This window comes from Halichoerus grypus, chromosome 8 (genome assembly GCF_964656455.1).
Source record: "Halichoerus grypus chromosome 8, mHalGry1.hap1.1, whole genome shotgun sequence".
NCBI classification, from domain to species: domain Eukaryota; kingdom Metazoa; phylum Chordata; class Mammalia; order Carnivora; family Phocidae; genus Halichoerus; species Halichoerus grypus.
The window spans coordinates 119,090,022-119,108,200 of record NC_135719.1 but is presented as its reverse complement, the minus strand read 5'-3'; the positions used below and the strand labels follow the sequence as shown (position 1 = coordinate 119,108,200).

At 51.8% G+C, this 18,179-nt stretch overlaps 1 protein-coding gene across 13 annotated transcripts in view; it reads left to right on the top strand.

Moving 5' to 3' along the window:
- The window catches only part of TMEM229B (transmembrane protein 229B), a 38,613-nt gene that overhangs the window by 15,530 nt on the left and 4,904 nt on the right, over positions 1-18,179 (top strand). For 7 of the 13 annotated variants that reach the window (XM_036071175.2, XM_036071169.2, XM_036071168.2 and 4 more), the window contains one exon: positions 9,420-9,605. In XM_036071175.2, coding sequence (XP_035927068.1) covers positions 9,475-9,605 — 131 coding nt within the window. In that variant the 5' untranslated portion in view covers positions 9,420-9,474. Of the gene's footprint in view, positions 1-9,419; positions 9,606-13,718; positions 13,807-14,073; positions 14,164-14,333; positions 15,759-18,179 lie in introns of those variants that run through there. The other 6 variants (XM_078053827.1, XM_078053828.1, XR_013440741.1 and 3 more) reach the window with 5 other exon arrangements.

The window sequence follows — 18,179 nt, the reverse complement described above, 5'->3', positions numbered from 1 at the left end:
GACATTGACATTTTCGAAGAATATAACATTGTCCTCCCCCTTTAAAAAAAAAATAGAATGTTTTTCCCTTTGGATTTTGTCTGATGTTGCCTCATGTTCAGACACTGGGTTATACACTCCCGATGGGGACATAATGAATGACATTGCGTTCTTTTCAGTGCATTACATCCAGAGGCACTGTCTGGCCATCTGCCCCTTATGTGTGATGTTAAGTTTGAGCTCTTGGTCAAGGTGTTGTCTAATTTCTTCACTGTGTGTTTACTAATTTGCCTTGCTACTAATCAATCTGTGGGGAGACACCTGAAGACCATATAAATATCCTGCTCATCAACATTTTGCCTCTAGTTTTACCAGCCATACTCTCTGGGTTTACAGGTATTTCTGGATCCTAGGCAAGGGGTAGTTCAAAGCTGTCTGGGACCAAACAGGTGGCCCATTTCCGGGATCTCACACAGGTGCCCAGCCCTGTTGAGTAACTGCATTTCCGGAGTAGCCTGCCTCTTCTGCTCCCACCAGGAAGAGCAGCTCATTTGTCATTTATTCAACTGGCGTGTAAGCATGTTCTTGCAAAAGCATCTCAGCTTTACTTGGGCACAGTGGGGCGTAAAAAGAAGGCTCGTGCCCTCTCGGTGTCTTTAAGGAGCCTAGGATGGAGTCAGGAGACAAGACTTGGACTCGCTGAAAGGTAAAGTGCAAATAAGTTGTCAGCACTATGACCCCACCAGGCAGCTCAACCAGAGCTGTCCCATGTCCCTGGAGAAATAGGTGCCCTTAGGAGTTTGGGGAAGAGGAATGAATGGGCTAAGGGGGGTGCAAGGATCTTTCGTTAAGGAGGGTAATCTTTGAGTGGGCACTGAAGAACAAGCAAATATGGGTAAACAGGGAGGAGAGATAAGGGCACTCCAGGAGGGCGGCTGTGTGCACAGAGGCGGGGAGATGGGGTGTGGATGGTGTTACTGGGGAGCAGTGAATTATGGGCCGGCCAGGATAGGGCCAAGTGTTGGCGCGGTGGGCAGGATCGACTGTGCGACCAAATCTTACTGAGTTCCTACTTCATGCGGACATTTTAAAAATAACTTTTCCAGTTCTCAAAGTAATACGCATTCAGTATAGGAAGTTCAGAAAAGCAGACATATATAAAGAAAAAATTTTAATGAGATCATTCTTTCCTCCAGAGATAACTGGTCAACCATGGTGTATTTCCTTCACTTGTAAGGTCTTTAACATTCTTCTGGTATCAGACTTGTTTTGGTTCATGGATTTAGGAGCCCTTCTTATCCCTCAGGGGATATTAACTGTACCTTTAAAAATGTTTCATTCTGTTGACTTTATTTATTCTGTTTTCTACCTATAACTTCTGTTCTCAAATTTGGAGCTTCTTTGACGGTTTTGGTTTTTGTCAAATGTTTGGTGAGTTATGGTTATGTGTTCCTCTCTTTGTATTGTGAGGTTTTTCAGTCACCACTCTGCGAATCCCAGTTCTGTGCCAGTCACTGGTTGTGGGCAGGAGGGTGGGATGTGCCTGCTAGGGACTGGTGTCTTAGGTGTTCCCATTGCCTCCCTGCCCCAGTGTCCGGGTACAAACCTGGGTGGACGGGTGGGGTAGGGGCCCACTTGCCCAGCTGCTCCAGATCCAATCACCAACCATTCAGGGCTTCTCGTGCCCCGCCCCCATCCCCGATGAGCTTGCTCCAAACTTGAAGCCCCCAGAGCCACTCTCCTGACTGAACACAGAACCCTCAGCCACACTTGCTTGGGTTCAGATCCTAACCCAACACTTATTAGTACTCTGACTTTGGGAAAGCTAGGTAAATCTGGGTCTTATTTATAAAGTGAGGATAATGGCCTGTACGTGAGGGTCACATGAGATCATGCATGCAAAGTTCTTAGACTGGTGTCTGCCATAGATGTGCACTGTATGAGCGCCAGTTACTAGGATTATTATTGTGATTACTTGTTTTCATGGTTTTATTTTGGGGGGTTGTGGTTTCTCCAGTTGATTTCCTTTTACCTTACCATCTTACCATCTTCAGGGAGCCCGTATCATTCCTTCTTGTTTTCTGGTGCTGTTATGGATTTATTCTTCCTAGAAAATGTCTCTTCTGTCATGTTCTGGGGCCACGGGGGAGGCAGGCACATGCCCCAGCCCTGCTGTCTTGATATAGTCATGCATTTCCTTCAAGGGCTTTTCTCTGAGTGTGTGCGAGCATGTTATTGTTATCCATAATACATAGCTGGGGGCCTCCCGGCCGGGGCAGGACTCACCACCAGGTCTGGGTTACCGGATGCTGACTCTGGCCTGTGCAGGACTGGGAGGGGATGACTTCTCTTCTCAGCCTTCCTCAGGCTAGTTTGAGGCTGTCCTAATGGATGTAATGGGTCCTCTGTTTCCTTTGTCAAAAGGAATGTTAATTATTTTCAGCAGTCTAATTACGTGGCTAATGAGAGACTGACTGTGATAACATCCCTTTAATTACTCTTGCCTAAGTGCTGTTTGGAGCCATATTTTGAACATGTTGCAAGGCTCAGTGTTTTCACTCTAGATGGAGCTGTCCAGCGAGAGGCTGAGTGAGGGGTCAGGGCTGCTGGGTTTACACTCATGGTGGAAGTGCCTGGCAGCTGCAGTGGGGACCCAGCCTGGTGTATGGGGGCCTGCCCTCTGGGCCATTACTTAAATGAAGGGGACATTCGGATTGGGTCATATGTAGAGCAGACGGAGACCATCACAGCTCCCTCAGAATACCTCATTCCCATCTTTCCCCCCAGCGTCTCTGCCCTTCAGGCTCCTCTTGGCCAGGCCTCCTCACTCATGGAGGACCTGCACCTTGTCCTGTCCCCCATTCAGCACTTGGATATTGAGTCCCTACTGTATGCTTTATCCAGGACACGGGGATGCAAGGATAAGGAACTCGTGGTTTGTATAGTTTTCTATAACAACATTTTATCATGCCCCTCCCTTCTTTGCCCAGGAGAAATGCCACGTATCTGGGTTCTGACCCCTACCACCTCAGATCTGTCCTCTGTAGTGTGGCCTTCCTGTGGTTTTGATGTGATGTCTTTCAGTAACTGGGCCTTCATGGGCAGACCCTTGGAGGCAGCTCTCCCAAGCCCCTGGGTGGACTTGAGTAGGCTGGGGGGGGCAGCTCACATGAGACTGTCCACCGTGAGCACCCACTGTCAACTGTGGGTGGCCCGTTGTTGTGGGTAAATGAAGTCCCCTATTTTCTGTCCATACATCCCCATCTCCTGTGACTCTTATAAGAGAAGAAAGTGCTGGTAAAAACCTGGGCCCTCCCATTTTCTAGCTGTCGTTGAACTTCTTTGAGCTTTGCTTGCCTCCTGAGTAAATCCGAGTTAATGTGTGCCTCACAGACTTGTGGGGGGGATCAATGCGATGGCCTGTGTGGAAACTGCCTGGCACACAGGAGCTGCCTAATAAATGGTCTGGACCTTTTAAACACTCCAAGCAGCACCCTAGACTGAGTTATAGCCAGAGACCCAGGGGCTGGCCTCATTCACCAAGAGCCTCTCCTGGCTCTCGGATGTAAGTCATGTAAGTCACTGTTCAGACAGCGGACAGAGACTTTCATGGAACAAGGGTTCACGGTCCCCCGCCCCTTCCATCTCACAATGGTTAACTAGGGCTGAGCCTGAGGAAGAGAGGGAGGGCAGGGGTGTCCGTTCAGATGAAACACTTGAAATGTGGCTAGTCCAACTGAGGGACAGAATTTTTTATTTTATTCATTTTTAAGAAGTTAAAATTAAAATTTATTTTTAAATTTTTTTTTTTTAAAGTAGGCTCCACATCCAGCATGGAGCCCAACACAGGGACCGAACTCATAACCGTGAGATCAAGACCTGAGCTGGGATCAAGAGTTGAACACTTAACTGATGGAGCCACCAGGCACCCCTAAAATTAAAATTTAAATAGCCACATGTAGCTAGTGTCTATCAAATTGGACAGTGCTGTTCTGGAGTTTGTAGAAAAACAATCTAGTTGTGTATTACTTGTTCTTGGCTTAGGCCTCACCTCCCGGCTTCTAGTTTTCTCATGTCCTCTTTCTAGAAGATAATCAAGGTGTGCTAGGTTGCTGGCAAGGGTCACGTGAATCAAGGAGAAATGACAAAGTCTGGGCAGCATCCAGAAGGGAGATTTGGAGCCTCCAGAGCTATAGACATCCTGCTGAGATGGACGCAGCTTGATAGGCACCTGACCTATCTTATTCTCAGTTCTGCCCCTCACTGTCTGCAAGGGCAGAGCCACCAGTTTGCATGGTGACAGAGGTGGGCAGTTGGCACTCAGATACGTGATTCTCATGCCAAAGAGGCATGATCCAGATGTGGGGAAATCACCTGTGTTAGTCAGGATTTTCTTGATTCCAAGTGACAGAAAACTTAAGCTAGCTGGAGTTAAAAAGGAACATTGACTTTCTTGTTAAAGTGAAACACTCAGGCTAGAGAAGGCCCTAGTAAAGTTACTTCGATTCTTTTGATGAGAAGCAGGTGGAAATTCCAGACCACAGGTCAAAAGATTTCACTTTCCCTCTCTTTATTAATAAGGGCATTGCCAAACAGCTGCCCGGACCCGCAGTTTCCAGCTCTGCCCACTGGGGGAGTCTCCAGGTCTGGGGGGCATGTTTCCTTGGCAACTGGGGCTTTGCCCTGGCCCATCTGGCCCCGTGGAGACCACCAGATGACTTTTGCCATCAGGGGCAGGGAATGTTTGGCCCTGTAATTACACCAACTTTAGCTGCGCTGGCCTTGCTTTTCTCAAACTTGGTTTGTTTTTTTTTTTTAAAGTAGGCTCCATGCCCAACATGGAGCCCAAGGTGGGGCTTGAACTCACAAGCCTCAGTCAAGGCCTGAGCTGAGATCAAGAGTCGGACACCTAACCGACTGAGCCACCCAGGCGCCCCTCAAACTTGTTTTTTAGCTCGCTCCTCCCTCAGGGTCTTTTCACTTACCGTTCCTCTGCCTGGAATGCTTTTTCCAAAGCTCTTTGAAAGGCTTCTTTGCATCTTTTTTGATCTATGCCGAAACGCTACCTCCTTAGAGAAGTTTAAGACTTGCCCTCTAGCATCCAGTTTCTCTGTCTGCACTGGCCTTTCCCCTTCTTTGTGGCCTGCTATCGGACATTCCAGTAAGTCAAGGAGCTTTATTGTCTGTCTCCCCCAGAGGGATGTGGGCTCCCAGGGGGCAGGAACATCGTCTTGTTCACACTCAGTTCAGTGCCTGACCTTCAGCAGGTGCCCCATCAATATTTGCTGACCACTGGAATACAGCACCTTGAATAAACAAATCAGCCTCCACAGGACGTCTTGGATGAGGTCTCTGGTTGTTTAGAAATCTCTGGGGTGGCTTGGCTGTAGGAAGCTGGGAAAAGCAGCACCCTGGGTGTCGTGCTGCTCAGGGAGCCCAGGCTTATCCTCCAAAAGACCCGGGGGGCCTTTTTTCTGCCTCCATTGCTGAGGCAACAACGGAGCAGTGTCCCATCGCTGCAAAGGTGTGGGCTGCTGGCGTCACCTGTGCCACAGCCGAAGGACGTGGGCAGTGCTAGGGAGAGGCGGGCTAGATAAATTCCTGGTCACTTAGTCGGTGGGGCTGTGAGGCCACTGTCCCTTTGCAGCTGCCAGGAGGAGCCTTGCTGGTCTCACGTGACCAGGATTCCAGGGCCCCTCAGCGGCCGCCTGCTGGGATCTGCAGAGGGGATTATTGATGAAGGGGAGGGGCGGCAGCTCTTTACCGTAACACATGCCCTCCTCTGGGACGGCAGCCAGGCGGCGAATTAGGGAGCCCAGCAGCTGTCCAGCCTTTCAGGCAGCAAGCGGCCGCTACCCAGTGCCGGGGGTAGGATGGGAGGGAAAGGGACGGGGCACGGGGCCAGAGACCACCCTCCAGGGTGTAGGGGATGGGTGGTCTGGGTTTGTTCAGAAGGGGACATTGAGAAAGGCGCGTAAGGTAGGAGGGGCTGGATGGGAGGAGGAAGGAAGGAGAGGAGGGTGACAGGACAGAGTAGCCCGCAGGTGAGACAGAAGACAGAGTGGTGAGCTGTCCGGCTGGCAGAGAAACCCAGATCCCAAAATGAGGGGGCATGGCGTGGAAGGATGGGGTCAAATGGAGTGTGTGGGCGGTCTGTCTCCTGTCTCCACCAACCTTCCCTATGCCAGTCAGGCCCAAGGGCTTGGGGCTCCTTGCTTCCCCAGGGGAGCTGAGCAGACACAGGCTTTCCCCTGGGGGGATTTGGAATTCCCGTTGCATTTGTACCTTAGCATGGTCTCTCCACTTGGGAAGTTGCCAAATCCACTTGTGTTCAGGGTTGATTTTACTACAGAACAAGTAAGAGCAGTGGTTCGGGGTCTTGTGGGAAGAAGCAGGGCACTTGGAGTAATCAGAGAGCTCCCCCAGTGGGTCCTGGGGGCATTTCCTCTTTACTTCGTGGGCACCTGGGGTAGGGGAGATTTGAGGAAGAGGGGAGGGTGGGGGAAGAAGGGATGGCGTTTGCCTGCCACTTCCTGGCTTAGGTTCTGGGCCATGGAGATTGCGGGGAGAGTGGGGGCAGGTTTGGTTTTTAGGTTCTGGTCAGAGAAGTGGAGATTCAATCCCGCAAGCCCAGCTTACCCTAAATAGTCATAGGGGAGGGGAGAGAATGATGCAGAGGGAATTTCCTGCCAGCCGCTGATGGTTAAACCTCTCTGGGCAATGAATGCTCTGTGCATGAAAACTGGATGTGCCTTTTGAGAGTGCCAACACGTTGCAGAAATAACAGAATAGGCATTGTTTTTCTCTGACCTGAGCCCGAGCCTGGCCCCTTGCCCACGTAGGAGCCTGCACTTTCTCCGGGGACGCCTGGGACGCTTCCTCGGGTGACACGTCTTCTGTGTTGCCCGGACCCAAGGCACCCCCTCATCTATCCACACCTCGCGGTCCAGGTGATAGCTCTTGGAGGTGGGAGAAGGAGAGCGAGCATCCTCCTTTCTTCCCTCATTTGCAGAGATAGCCCTGCCACTGGAAACCCACATTTATGGTGCTTTGTGGGAGACAGCCCTTTCATGACGTTGGCCTAAAGATTAGGGAAGAATGCGAGACATCCCTGTTTAGTTAATAACACTGGATAGTGCAATCACCCAAGAATTTTTGGCTGGACCCTTCTCAAGCTGGCTTGTCCATCCATCCAAAAGAAATTCCCTGGTCTTGAGGAATTCACTGTGTGGAGGGGGAACCTTTTTGACAATAATAACTTTCAGATGGGACATGATGTTTCAGGGCAAGGATGTTCGAAGTCCTGTGGGAACATCAGTGATGGACTAGCTGGAGGCTTAGGAGGATGGCCTCACAAAGGAGTGAAGAGGGAGCAGGTTCTCAGAGGAGCCCCCGGGGCCTGTTGATGAAGCTGGATGGATGGACTGAGGCTGTCTGTTTACAAATAAGCCGCTTACAGAACCGACTAAGTAGATGATAGTGAAGGAGACAGGTGCACGCAGGCAGGCGCATGGAAAGCAGCTTGAAGGCATGCTGTGTGGGGAGAGGGGGACTCTGAAGCCCGAGGACCAGGGTTTGAGTCAAATGTATAGATTTGGCCTAATCTCTTAATGTCCCGAGAGTCAGTGTTTTCATCTCTAAAATGAGGGGTGGGGCTGGGGTGGGCAGGGGATGATTCCTGCCCTCTCTGCAGGAGTCTTGGGAGAATCGTGAGAGATGATATACTCAAAAAAGTGTAAGTTCTGCCCACGTTAGTTGCTATAAGGGCTCTTCACACATTGCTGTGCTCCAGAAACGTCGAGCTCAGGCCCTGCAGTCCACAAAAGAGCCTCATGCCATCTACACCAGGGGCCTGCTCTCAGGGGCCAGGGAGTGTCAGAGGGGGCTGGGGACAGCTTGCGCACTTAGAGGCAGAGGTGGGACTCTTGCTGGACGATCGCCTCCTCGTCCAGCCCCCACTGGCTCCCTGGGGGAAGAGCCTGCAGACCAGGAAGCAGGAGGTGTCCAGTGCCAGGCCGGCCTCGGAAGGGAGCCTGTTCGGACCGCGGTGGCTTCATCTGCCAGGGGGGCCCCTCAGCCAGCAGCGGGCTCCCAGGGCTGACTAGAGCACAGGCTGTGCTACCAGGATGTGGGCTTTGGTTTCTCTTTCTCTTTTGTCTTGTGCTTGCTGATGTGGCCCACTTAGGGCCCAGGGAAAGGGAAGTGCCCGGGGGTGGGATTGAACTCCCCAGGTACAGGTCATGGTGATGCTGGGGGTAGAGGGGGGGTCGGACATGCCCCACTAAAGCCCTTTCCTCGAGGTAATGGGTCTGGCCAGGCAGGCTGGGAGAAGGGGGGAAGATGGACAGGTGGGGCAGGTTGAGGCTCCTGTTTGGGGAGGAGCCGGGGAGGGCCAGGCCAAGCTCAGCAGCCCATTGCACTTTGCTCTCATCCTTCACTGGTCTCAGTGCGGGGGTGGGGGGGGCCCTGGGGGATGCACCCTCCAGGGCCACAAACACATATGCGTACAGTGAATTTCAGGTCCCAACTCTTGCCCTTTCGCTTCTCCTCGGCGGGGATGGAGGAAGCCGGTCGTGGGCACCCACTGGGGTGGCGCCTCCATGGATGACCCTGCTTGGAGGGTGGGCAGCTTCCACCCCTGTCCCGCTGTAGGGCCGAGCCCGATCTGAGCTCTGTCCTTGGACTCGTGCAGATGGTGCTGCATCCAAGGGGTTTTCAGAGAAGCTGCAGGACCTTCACGTTAAAGTCAGAATCTTTATCAAATGGTCAAATCTTAGGGATATATTAAAAATGTGTATGTGGCGAGGGGCATCATAAAGTCAGATTTATATCAGCTTGTGGTCGGTTATTGATGTTAACAGGAAGGGCCTTAACAAGAGTAGTGATAAAATAGAGTGAAATAAATATTAGGGTGGTGGGATTGTGGGGAGAGGGTCTCGCACACATTTTGTTGGTGTGCTTGTTTTTCTGTGTGTAGCTGTGCTCGACTCCCCAAATGCTATGACACATTTCCTACGTTATGTGCCTTCTGTGAGGTTCTTGACCGCGCTTGAGAGCAGATGTAGCTACTGCAGGGCGAAGGTGAGAGTGTAATTTGAAGCTAAATGAGAAAGGCATTGGAGTCTAAAATTATACCCCCTCTCAGATTTACAAATGTGCACAACATTTACTCTCGGTGCAAGAAGCCCTAAGTCCTAGCCCCATGTGTGAATTGCCTGGGACGCATCCCAGGCTGTCATTGCCGGATTAACAAGACCTGAGCAAGCAGGACTGCACAGAGGAGGTGTAGGGTCCAAGAGAGGGCCTCAGTGGCCTGGGTGGGATGCCTGCCTGGTGCTGAGCCCGGAGCCTGGGCAATTGTAGTGTTTGCCTTGAGGCTCCGTCTCCCCCTGGCCTGGTGGGCAGCGGAAGGTAATGAACGCCTCCTTTTTTATTCCCAGGGACACATGGAAGCCTCCGGCCCACCAGCCAAGGATCAGCTGAGCCCTGGGGCTGATGCTTGCCCCCACTGCTGAGAATGGCACTGAGGCCCAGCCAGGCACCAGGACAAAGGTTAACCCGGGACACTCCTGCACAGCGATCCTGATGTCTGTTCTGAGCCGTGCACTCAGAGGTCTGATAAGTGAGTACGTGACAGGCTCCGCAGGGATCACCAGCCCTCCCTGCCGCAGGGGCACAGACCCAGGTTTGGAGGTTCCAGTTCTGAGCCTGTGTTCTGTCCGAGGGCCTGTCAGAGGGCTGTAGTTCCGGGGTAGGAGGGGAGTGCCCGGCAGGTTCAGGTCATTCCGCATGCTGGAGCCATCTTAGAGCCACATGGCCTCTGAAATATGTGCCCGACCCAGCTGGGCTGAATGAGTGATATCAGACACCCAGCGCACGGGAGATGACATCTTCCCACATTCCCTTTCTTATCTGTAGGCTCGTGGATGCTTTGGGCCTCAGGCTTTACCTCTGTGCATTGAGAACTGTATCTCATCTGGGATTCCAGACTTTGCCCAGAGCCATGAGCGGTTCACGTGGCCTTGGGGAGAGCATCCAGGGCACTGGCAGGAGTGGGATTTGCGGTGCCTTAGCTGCTATGGAGGTGGCCACCAGGGGGTCAAGAGGAGCAAGTCTTCTGCTGCTTTTGGCTTGTGGAGGGGCTCCTCCTAAGGCTAGACGAGCTGTGGGTAGAATGCCTCCCCCCCACCTCTGACCCTGGAGTCTCACCTGTCCTCATATGGCCTTTCTTTCCAGCCTTGGCCTCTGGCTTTTCCTTAATGGTGCTTTAAAACATGATGATTGGCTGCTTTCCCAAGCCCCAGAGGTCTGTCTAGCCTGAAGGCTGTTGTCTGCATAAGGCAGACAGTCCCACTGTGGGTCAGGGACCAGCCAGCAGAACACTCACCTGGAAGACAAGGAAGGAGAGCTGGTGCTTTCGCACTCGCGAAAGGACAAGCTGTTTGGGAGCTGCCGGGCTGGCCCCTGGGGACCCAGAGCCTTAGATTCCAGGCAGGAGCTTGCAGGGAAGGAGAAGGGCACCTAGGTAATTCTCAGCTTTAGGTAGAACTTGCTGGTTGACAGTTTAACACTCAGGGCTAGCATCTATGTTTCCCTCAGCCTGGGCTTGCAAAATCAGTCTGTGGTTGGAGGGCCTTTCAAGTAGTGCGTCGTTGGGGTGATTTGTAGCCCGGGAGGTGTGCACCTGAACTGCGGGGGTGGGGTGGGGGTGCAGAGATGGCCACAGAGACCATGGCGGGTACCCGGGGACTCAGACCAGAGACCAGCTCCCACATCATGCAGAATTCCCCAGGGCAGTCTCCACCATCGGCTTTAGGACTATTGTACCCTCTGGTCCAGTGACCCCACTCCTGGAATTATTCATTAAGAAATCTTTCTTTAGGAAATAGTCCCAGAGAAGAAAAGAGCTGAATTCTTTTGTTAGAGGCATAAAAAAGATGTTTCTCGTGGTGTCATGGTAATAGTGGAAATGGGAAACAGTTGCTCTCTTTTTGTTGAACAGCTAGGTTAAGGAAATTATAGTTTTCCACCTGGTGGAATATCACACCGCCATTGTAATAGTGAGAACATAGGCAATATAACAATTTGGAAAAATGAGTATGATATACTAAGTGAAAATGTCAGGTTACAGGATAAGTACATTAAGGTAACTTGTAAAATAAACACGTGAGAAATATGGCCAGAGAGAAATGATGGTGGCTGCTAGCCTGGTGGGATTAGGAATTCCTTTTCTTTATATGATGCATGGATTTGCTTCTTGTGAAACTGAATGTAATCTGGATGAATACACAACACATGTTAACAGTGACTTTTTCTAAGAGGTGGGGTGATGGGGGACTTTTGCTCTCCAGGTCATTCTTTTCTGTGATGTTTAAATTTTAGGTGTGAGCACATGTTACTTTTATAATCAGGAAAAATAATAAAGATCTTCAAAAATGTTAGAATTGAAATTTTAAAAAGACCATATTTCCCAAGAAAAGAGAATAGAGAAAGGCTGAGGCAGCTAGTTGTTTATATGTGCTCTCATCAGTGTTTATACCTGCCCTGTGTGGGCCCATTCATGCTCTCATTCATTCATTCATTCATTCATGCCCCAGGTATTAGTAGGTCTTATTGCCAGGCACTGTTCTACGCACTGGGCACCCAGCACTGAAAGAGACAGAGGCCCTGACCTCCTGGAACATTCATTCTAGTTGGGGGAGGTAGACAACAGACAAGGAGCAAAATACCAGAAAGTGAAAGTGCTGTGAGGACCGAAACTGGATGATGTCAGTGACAGGGAGGCTATTTTGGATTGGAGACTTGGAGAAGGTCTCAGGGGTGACTGGTTGAGCTGAAATCTGAATAACAATAGAGAGGCAGCTTGCGGTGGGGGGGAGCAGGGGGGGCAACACACAGGATGCCCAGCCTGAGGGCCCCACCTGCCGCCGGGTGCCCTTCCTGGCCTGAGCCCTGGTGAACCTCTGTGCCAAGCTGACTCTGTTCCCCAGGCCCGCTTGCCCCCCTGTGCCTTCCAGCTGGGATTTCCTTAGCATTGGAGGCCTTCTGAAATCCTCTCCAGCCTGCTGATGCTCCAGGTGCCGGGCCTCTCTGGGCAGTGTGATGCTGGTCTCTGCTCTTGGCTAGCATGTGCGTGGCAGGGCTGGGCCTTCTGAGATTCCCAGCCACATTGGGGCAGGCTGGCGGTCAGGAAGGGTCTGGGTAACGTGTGTCCTGGTGAAAGGTCTTTGAATGGCACCTACCTTGAGGCCCTCAGTGGTGGTTGCCACCGTGGTCCTATGAGGGTCAGCTATGGCCCTGGAGGACCACTGTGTGGGTCTTGCCAGAACTCAGCCTTAGAAAGAACTTGACCTCTCAGAATAGGCTGAGAGCCTTCAATAGCTCTGACACCAGTTCTGAGCTTCCCTGATGACCTATCTAGAAGCTCATGTCCTTCTTTCTTCCTGTTGTCTCTCCATATACCATACTAGCCTTCTAGAAGCAGAAACTCAGAAAAAGGTGGTGCCCACAGAGGAGGCTGTAGTCAGCTTCAAGGGCAGCACAGGGTGCTGAGAAGGCTCTGGAGCCAGACTTGCTGGTTTTGAATCCCAGCTCTGCCTTTTCTAGCTGTAATTACTTAGCCTCTCTCTTCCTCAGCTGCCCTGTCTATAAAATAGGCCTGAGTATTATCTGAGTTAATACATGGTAAGCGCTGGGAAGAGTGCCCGATTATTCCTGTGACTTGGGAGGTGGAGGGAGGACCATCCCTGGGGACTTTCCTGGGAGATGCCCATAGCAAGAATGGGTGGAACTCTGTGGCATCTGGGCTAGCCAGTGACCACAGGTACTGAGCTCCACTTGCTTCCCTTCTGGCCCTGAAGCAAGCCCATGTGCTCCTCCCAACCCCACCCCGCCCCCAACCCGACAACCACCGAGGACGCTCAGGACAGTTTCAGACCTTGCATCTTTCACCCAGATGTTAGGGCAACTGCCCACACCCCTCTTTGATTCCACTCACCCCCAGTACAGAGCCTGCCAGGAGACTGGACTCAGAGTCCCCCCACTGCCTTGCCCTCAGGGGCCCCCTAGGGGGCTGTGCAGCTCCTCAGAGCATGGAACTGAAGCAATTTTAGTGCCTGGGAATGGGGAAGTAACTGAGGTGAAAGAAGAAGGCAGGCCTGCCTTGTCTAGTTGCAGAGAAGGGGAATCCCGATTTTTTAGCAAGACGCTCCTCTGGACAGAAGTTCCCAGAGTCATTGTGTTGCGGCACCTTAGCTTCCTGGGACAAGATGGGAGTTTGGGGTAGTACCAAAGGCAATCATCTGGTTTTGCCTCCAGCCTGTCGTGGACTTTTATGGCGTTCTCTTCGTCCCTCTCCACTTGCTCTGCTCTCTGCCTAAGGAATAGCTCAGCAGGTTCCAGGAGCTGGTGAGATCCTCTTAGGGAGCAAGACTCAGAAACCCCCCTCCCTCCCCGCCAATCACCTGTCATCCGTCCCCTTGGAGCGGCAGTGCCCTGCTCTGACAAGTCACCTTTGCTGGAACTCCGTGTTCGCAGGCCCTTTTATCAACAAGTATGAGGGCTCTTGTACTTGAGTGTTGTTCCCCGGTATCCTGCTTGTGAAACCGTCCCCAGCTCTCCAAATTCTTTTCTCCTGTTTTCATCCTTGCCCATGCTCTCCTCTTTACTTCACCTTGAGTTTTCTTTCCCCGGCTGTCCTCTCTCTGTGTCATGGTCCTCAGGATGGTTGCGTTTGTCAGCAGGAGAAAGAGGCCGACGTCCAGTGAGCTGCTGGTTCTTCCTGATGCAGGCCTTCGCAGGGCTTTGATCCCAGTGCGGAGCAAGGAGGTACTGGGAGGGTCTGGAGCAAAGGGTTCAGGTGGGGGGAGGCCTGGCTGGGCCAGGGGAGGGTGGGGGAGCTTATCCCAACTCAGAGTTTACACACTCCTGTGAGTGTGAGCAATGGGTTCAGGGAGCAGAGTTTTGTGAAAATCCAGCCAAGCCAGTGCGGCCTCTCTTGAGTGTCTATACCACCACAGTGTGAGTGGCCGTCCTGGCTCTTGACACGGTCTCATGTCCCTTTTCTCTGTCTTCGCTCCCATCTCCCTGCCCCAGTCAGGACTTCCAGCTTCCCCTGTTTGTCTCGTGCGGAGTAGGCGTGTTCTCCTGGCACAACCCCTCGGACGTGGGCCTGACTTTGCCTAGGTATGCTTCCCCTCTGCCTACCCCTGTTCTTCCAGGGATGGAAGATTCCAGAAATGGAATCCTGTCCTTGGGCTCACCCTGTTCTTTCTCCCCCATCTTCTCTTCTGTTCCACAGCTTGCCCTCCTTCACCCTTTAACAGCGGCTCCTTCCATCTTGCTTCTGTTCATAGGGTTTGGAAGTCCAGCTCTTCCAAGTCACCTGCTCCAGGGGGCTGACTGGAGCCCCTGAGTTGTTACTGACTGGGAAACCATCCTCGGCCATGTCTAGAGATGAGCCCACGAGGCAAGGAGGGCAGGGTTTTAAAGTCAGCATTAAGGTGGGGGCTGACCCGAGGAGTCCACTAGTTCTGTCAGGCCGCTGCATAGGATGAACGGGGATCTCGCCTTGCCTCTCCTCAGCTCAGTCTTTGTTCTCCCATGGGGTGTATGTGCAGTTATTGGTTTCACGGGTTTGCTTGGCTGCTGGGTTGTGCTCTGTGTGGAGGTGAAGACCTGACCTGCTCAGTAAGGAAGGCTGCTAGTGAGAGCAGGGGCAGAATGACGCAGCCTCAGGGAGGAGGTGGTGCTCGAAGTGGGAGAGGCTGACCAGGAAGCCTGGGCTCTGTGCGGGAAATGCAGTCATCCTCTCTTCAGCATTTGCTGTCATCTTAGTGGTGTCTATCTGTTACCTCATTCATCCTTACAGTAACCCCCAGAAGTACTTATTCTTATTATTCTCACTTCACCTATAGGAAAAGTGAGGCACAGAAAGGTCAGGTAACATACCCTACATCCTACAGGTGAAGGGTACCAGGAAACCGGAAAGGAAAAGGCAAGGGGGGAGACCAGGAAGTTAGGACCCGGAGGCCCTGAGTTTAACCACTTCATGCTATTCAAACCCATGAATCATGGTTTGTTGTTGGTGATGGCTCAGGAGGGAAGGACCTGCATGAACTTTATAGGACATCAGGTTTCCTTAGCTTCCTTTGTCTGGTGAATTTGTTGAGCATCTTCTATATATAGCACACAAAGATGATTAACACACAGTCATACAACAAATGTTTTTAAGGTACAATTTTTTTTAAAGATTTCTTTTTTTTTTTTAAGATTTTATTTATTTATTTGACAGAGAGAGACACAGCGAGAGAGGGAACACAAACTGGGGGAGTGGGAGAGGGAGAAGCAGGCTTCCTGCTGAGCAGGGAGCCCAATGCGGGGCTCAATCCCAGGACCCTGGGATCATGCCCTGAGCCGAAGGCAGACGCTTAACCGACTGAGCCACCCAGGCGCCCCTTTAAGATACAATTTTATTTTTATAAAAGTTTAGACAAACTTGTTAGAAAAAGATTTTAGATTATACGGAGAAGTTTAAAGAAGGAAATAAAAATCACTTGTGATGTCACCATTCAGAGATGATGGTGGCTAATTTTTTTGTACATTTGTATGTATGTATGCTTTTGCAAAATCAAAACCATATTAATTATTCAGTTTTGAATCCTGCTTTTCCCCTCTCTTACCATCATATTAAACGTTCATCGAGTGGCCACTAGTGCAGAGTGAGAACTGTTGTCACAGAAGTGAACTGGGAGCAGAGGTGGGCAAACGGGGCAGCCAAGGAGGATTATGGGCCATGGGCCAGGGGCTGGGGGTGGTGGGGGCAGTAGCAATTGGGAAGGGCACCCCAGGTAGCAAACGCAGTAATGCAAAGATCCAGAGCACACGATCTGAGGCAGAAGTGTCTCACAAAGGGCTTTGCCAGCCGTCCCTAGGGGTTCGAGCCTTCCTGTGTGGATGGTAAGGACACACTAGGGGGCCTTACGTGGGGGGAAGCATCGGATTTGTGTTTTAGAAGGACTGCTGTTTCTATACACTCTTCCTTCGCGTGATGAGTGAATTGGAAAGGAAAAGGCCGGGGAGACACCAGCTGCCGACGACGGGGGGCATCTGGGTAAGGGATGGCGACGGCTTGAAGCAGAGCAGCAGCAATGAGAAAGGGGCGTCAAGAAGAAGGGATGATTTCAAAAAGGGTTACGTGGTAGAAAAGGACAGGAGATAATGGCTGACTTGGCAGCTTCGCCATGGGACTTGCTAGGACCAGTAAGATGTTCCTGGGCATGACTTAAGCAGAGTCTTGAAAAGCATGGCGCAGTAGGGCCTGCTTGTCTGTGTGTCTCTGCCCCAGCCACGAGAAAGCGTGCCAGGGACGAGAGACAGGTAGATCAGAGCCACCCCAGCCAAGGATGGGACAGAGCTCCCAGACGACCAGCGGTCTCATGATCGAGGCCAGCCAAGATCCGCCAACCCACAGACACACAGGCTGTAATAATAAATGAGAGTTGATTTAAGCCGCTGAGTTTGGGAACGCTCTGTTATGTAGCAGTGATGAACTGATTAAGAAAGGTCTTTTTTAGTTGAATGCTGTGTGCCAGGCACGGTCCTAGGCACCGGGGATGCAGTGCTGAACCAGACAGACAAGGTCCTCATTCTCAGGGAGTCATGTTTGGGTGGGGATGCGGCAGAGGAAGCTAAAATGACCCCAGGGCCTCTGGCTGCTCACTGGGTGCAGGGTGGGGTCACAGGAGGAAGACGAGTTTTGGGGAAAAGATACTGAGTTTGAGGTGCCTATAGGACGCTTAGGTGGAGGTGTTCAGGAAGGAGTGGGGTACGTAGGTGTCAGACACAGGCGAGATGTCTGGATGGGGACTGGAGGTTGTCAACTTAATGAAACAGGAAATCATCTGGACCAAAGCGAGACAGAGTAAGTGCTCTGTCTATTCAGGGGAGGAAGAGGGCTGTGGCGGTGGGGATGAAGACGATTTGATTCTGAAGGTCACCTGGAAGTTGGGTTTGTACTTGTAGACGGTGAGAGGAGAGGCACAGGAAACAGACAGGATCTGCAGAGGCAGGAGGGAGAACCAGGAGAGCCAGCTAGTGAGGAGAAGGCTGAAAAAGTAGGCTGGAGTGAGGTCCTGGAGAGTCCTGAATGCCAGGCCAAGGATGCTGTGGTGTTTCCTTAGGACATGGGGGGCCACTGAATGCTTTTGAGGAGAGGAGTGCTACTAGGCACGCATGTCTAGGAGCTGGGCAATAGTGGGCAGTGGGATGAGTGCTGAAGTACAAATCAGGAGATGTGGATTCTAGGCTCAGCCTATCCATTCCCCGGCCCTGGGATATGGGGCAAACCCACTTCTCTTGGAGCCCCAACTGTCTCTCTGAAAAAATGGGAGCAAAACTTCCAATTTCTCCACATCCTTGCCAGCACTTGTTATTTTCTGGTTTTTTGATGATGCTTCTTTGCACGAATCTTAATTTTGTAAGAACCAATGACAAAAATGTGAACGAAAGTGCCTGGAAGACCACAAAGCGATGCACCAGGGCGGGTATTTTTTTGGCGAGGTCTGCTTCAGCTGAAAGATGAGGCTGGGATTCCCAGACAGGCGGGCAGACTGCAGGTGCCTCCTGTTAATGTCTGTCCCCTCTCCCACCCTGACGGAGGTGTCCAGCCTGGGGTCCACTGGGATGCGTGTTTTCATGCTCTGCCTTCCCATTCCTGATGCTGCCCTGAACCCTCCCCCCCCCCCCAAACCCGCATCATTTAGAGAGCACCTGCCCCGGAGAGGCCCGTGCTAAGGCTGCAGAACAGAGGAGTGCGAAAGAGGCGCCGCCCTTGGGGAGGACACAGGCCAGCGAGGTGGATCAAGAGGGCACGTGCCTTCTAACAGGAAGCAGGGTGGTGCTGGATAAAGGGCCAAGGGAGTCATCCAGACAGTCACTGATGCAGGGCAAGGAAAAGCAGCGAGGTCTGTGGGCCAGGCCAGCCTTCAGGGAAGCAGCTTGGGGCCTTAAAGCCCAGTGGGGCTAGAGGAGAGGAGGGGAAGGGAATAAGAAGGAGAGAGCAAGGCTCTCTCCTCTGTCAGCCCACTGGTTTCCTCTCAACATTGAAACCAAACACCCAAACCCGCTTAATGGAGCAGTTAAAGACAAATGTGACCACAACGAGCTGCCACATTACACCCATTAGGATGGCCATGATCAAA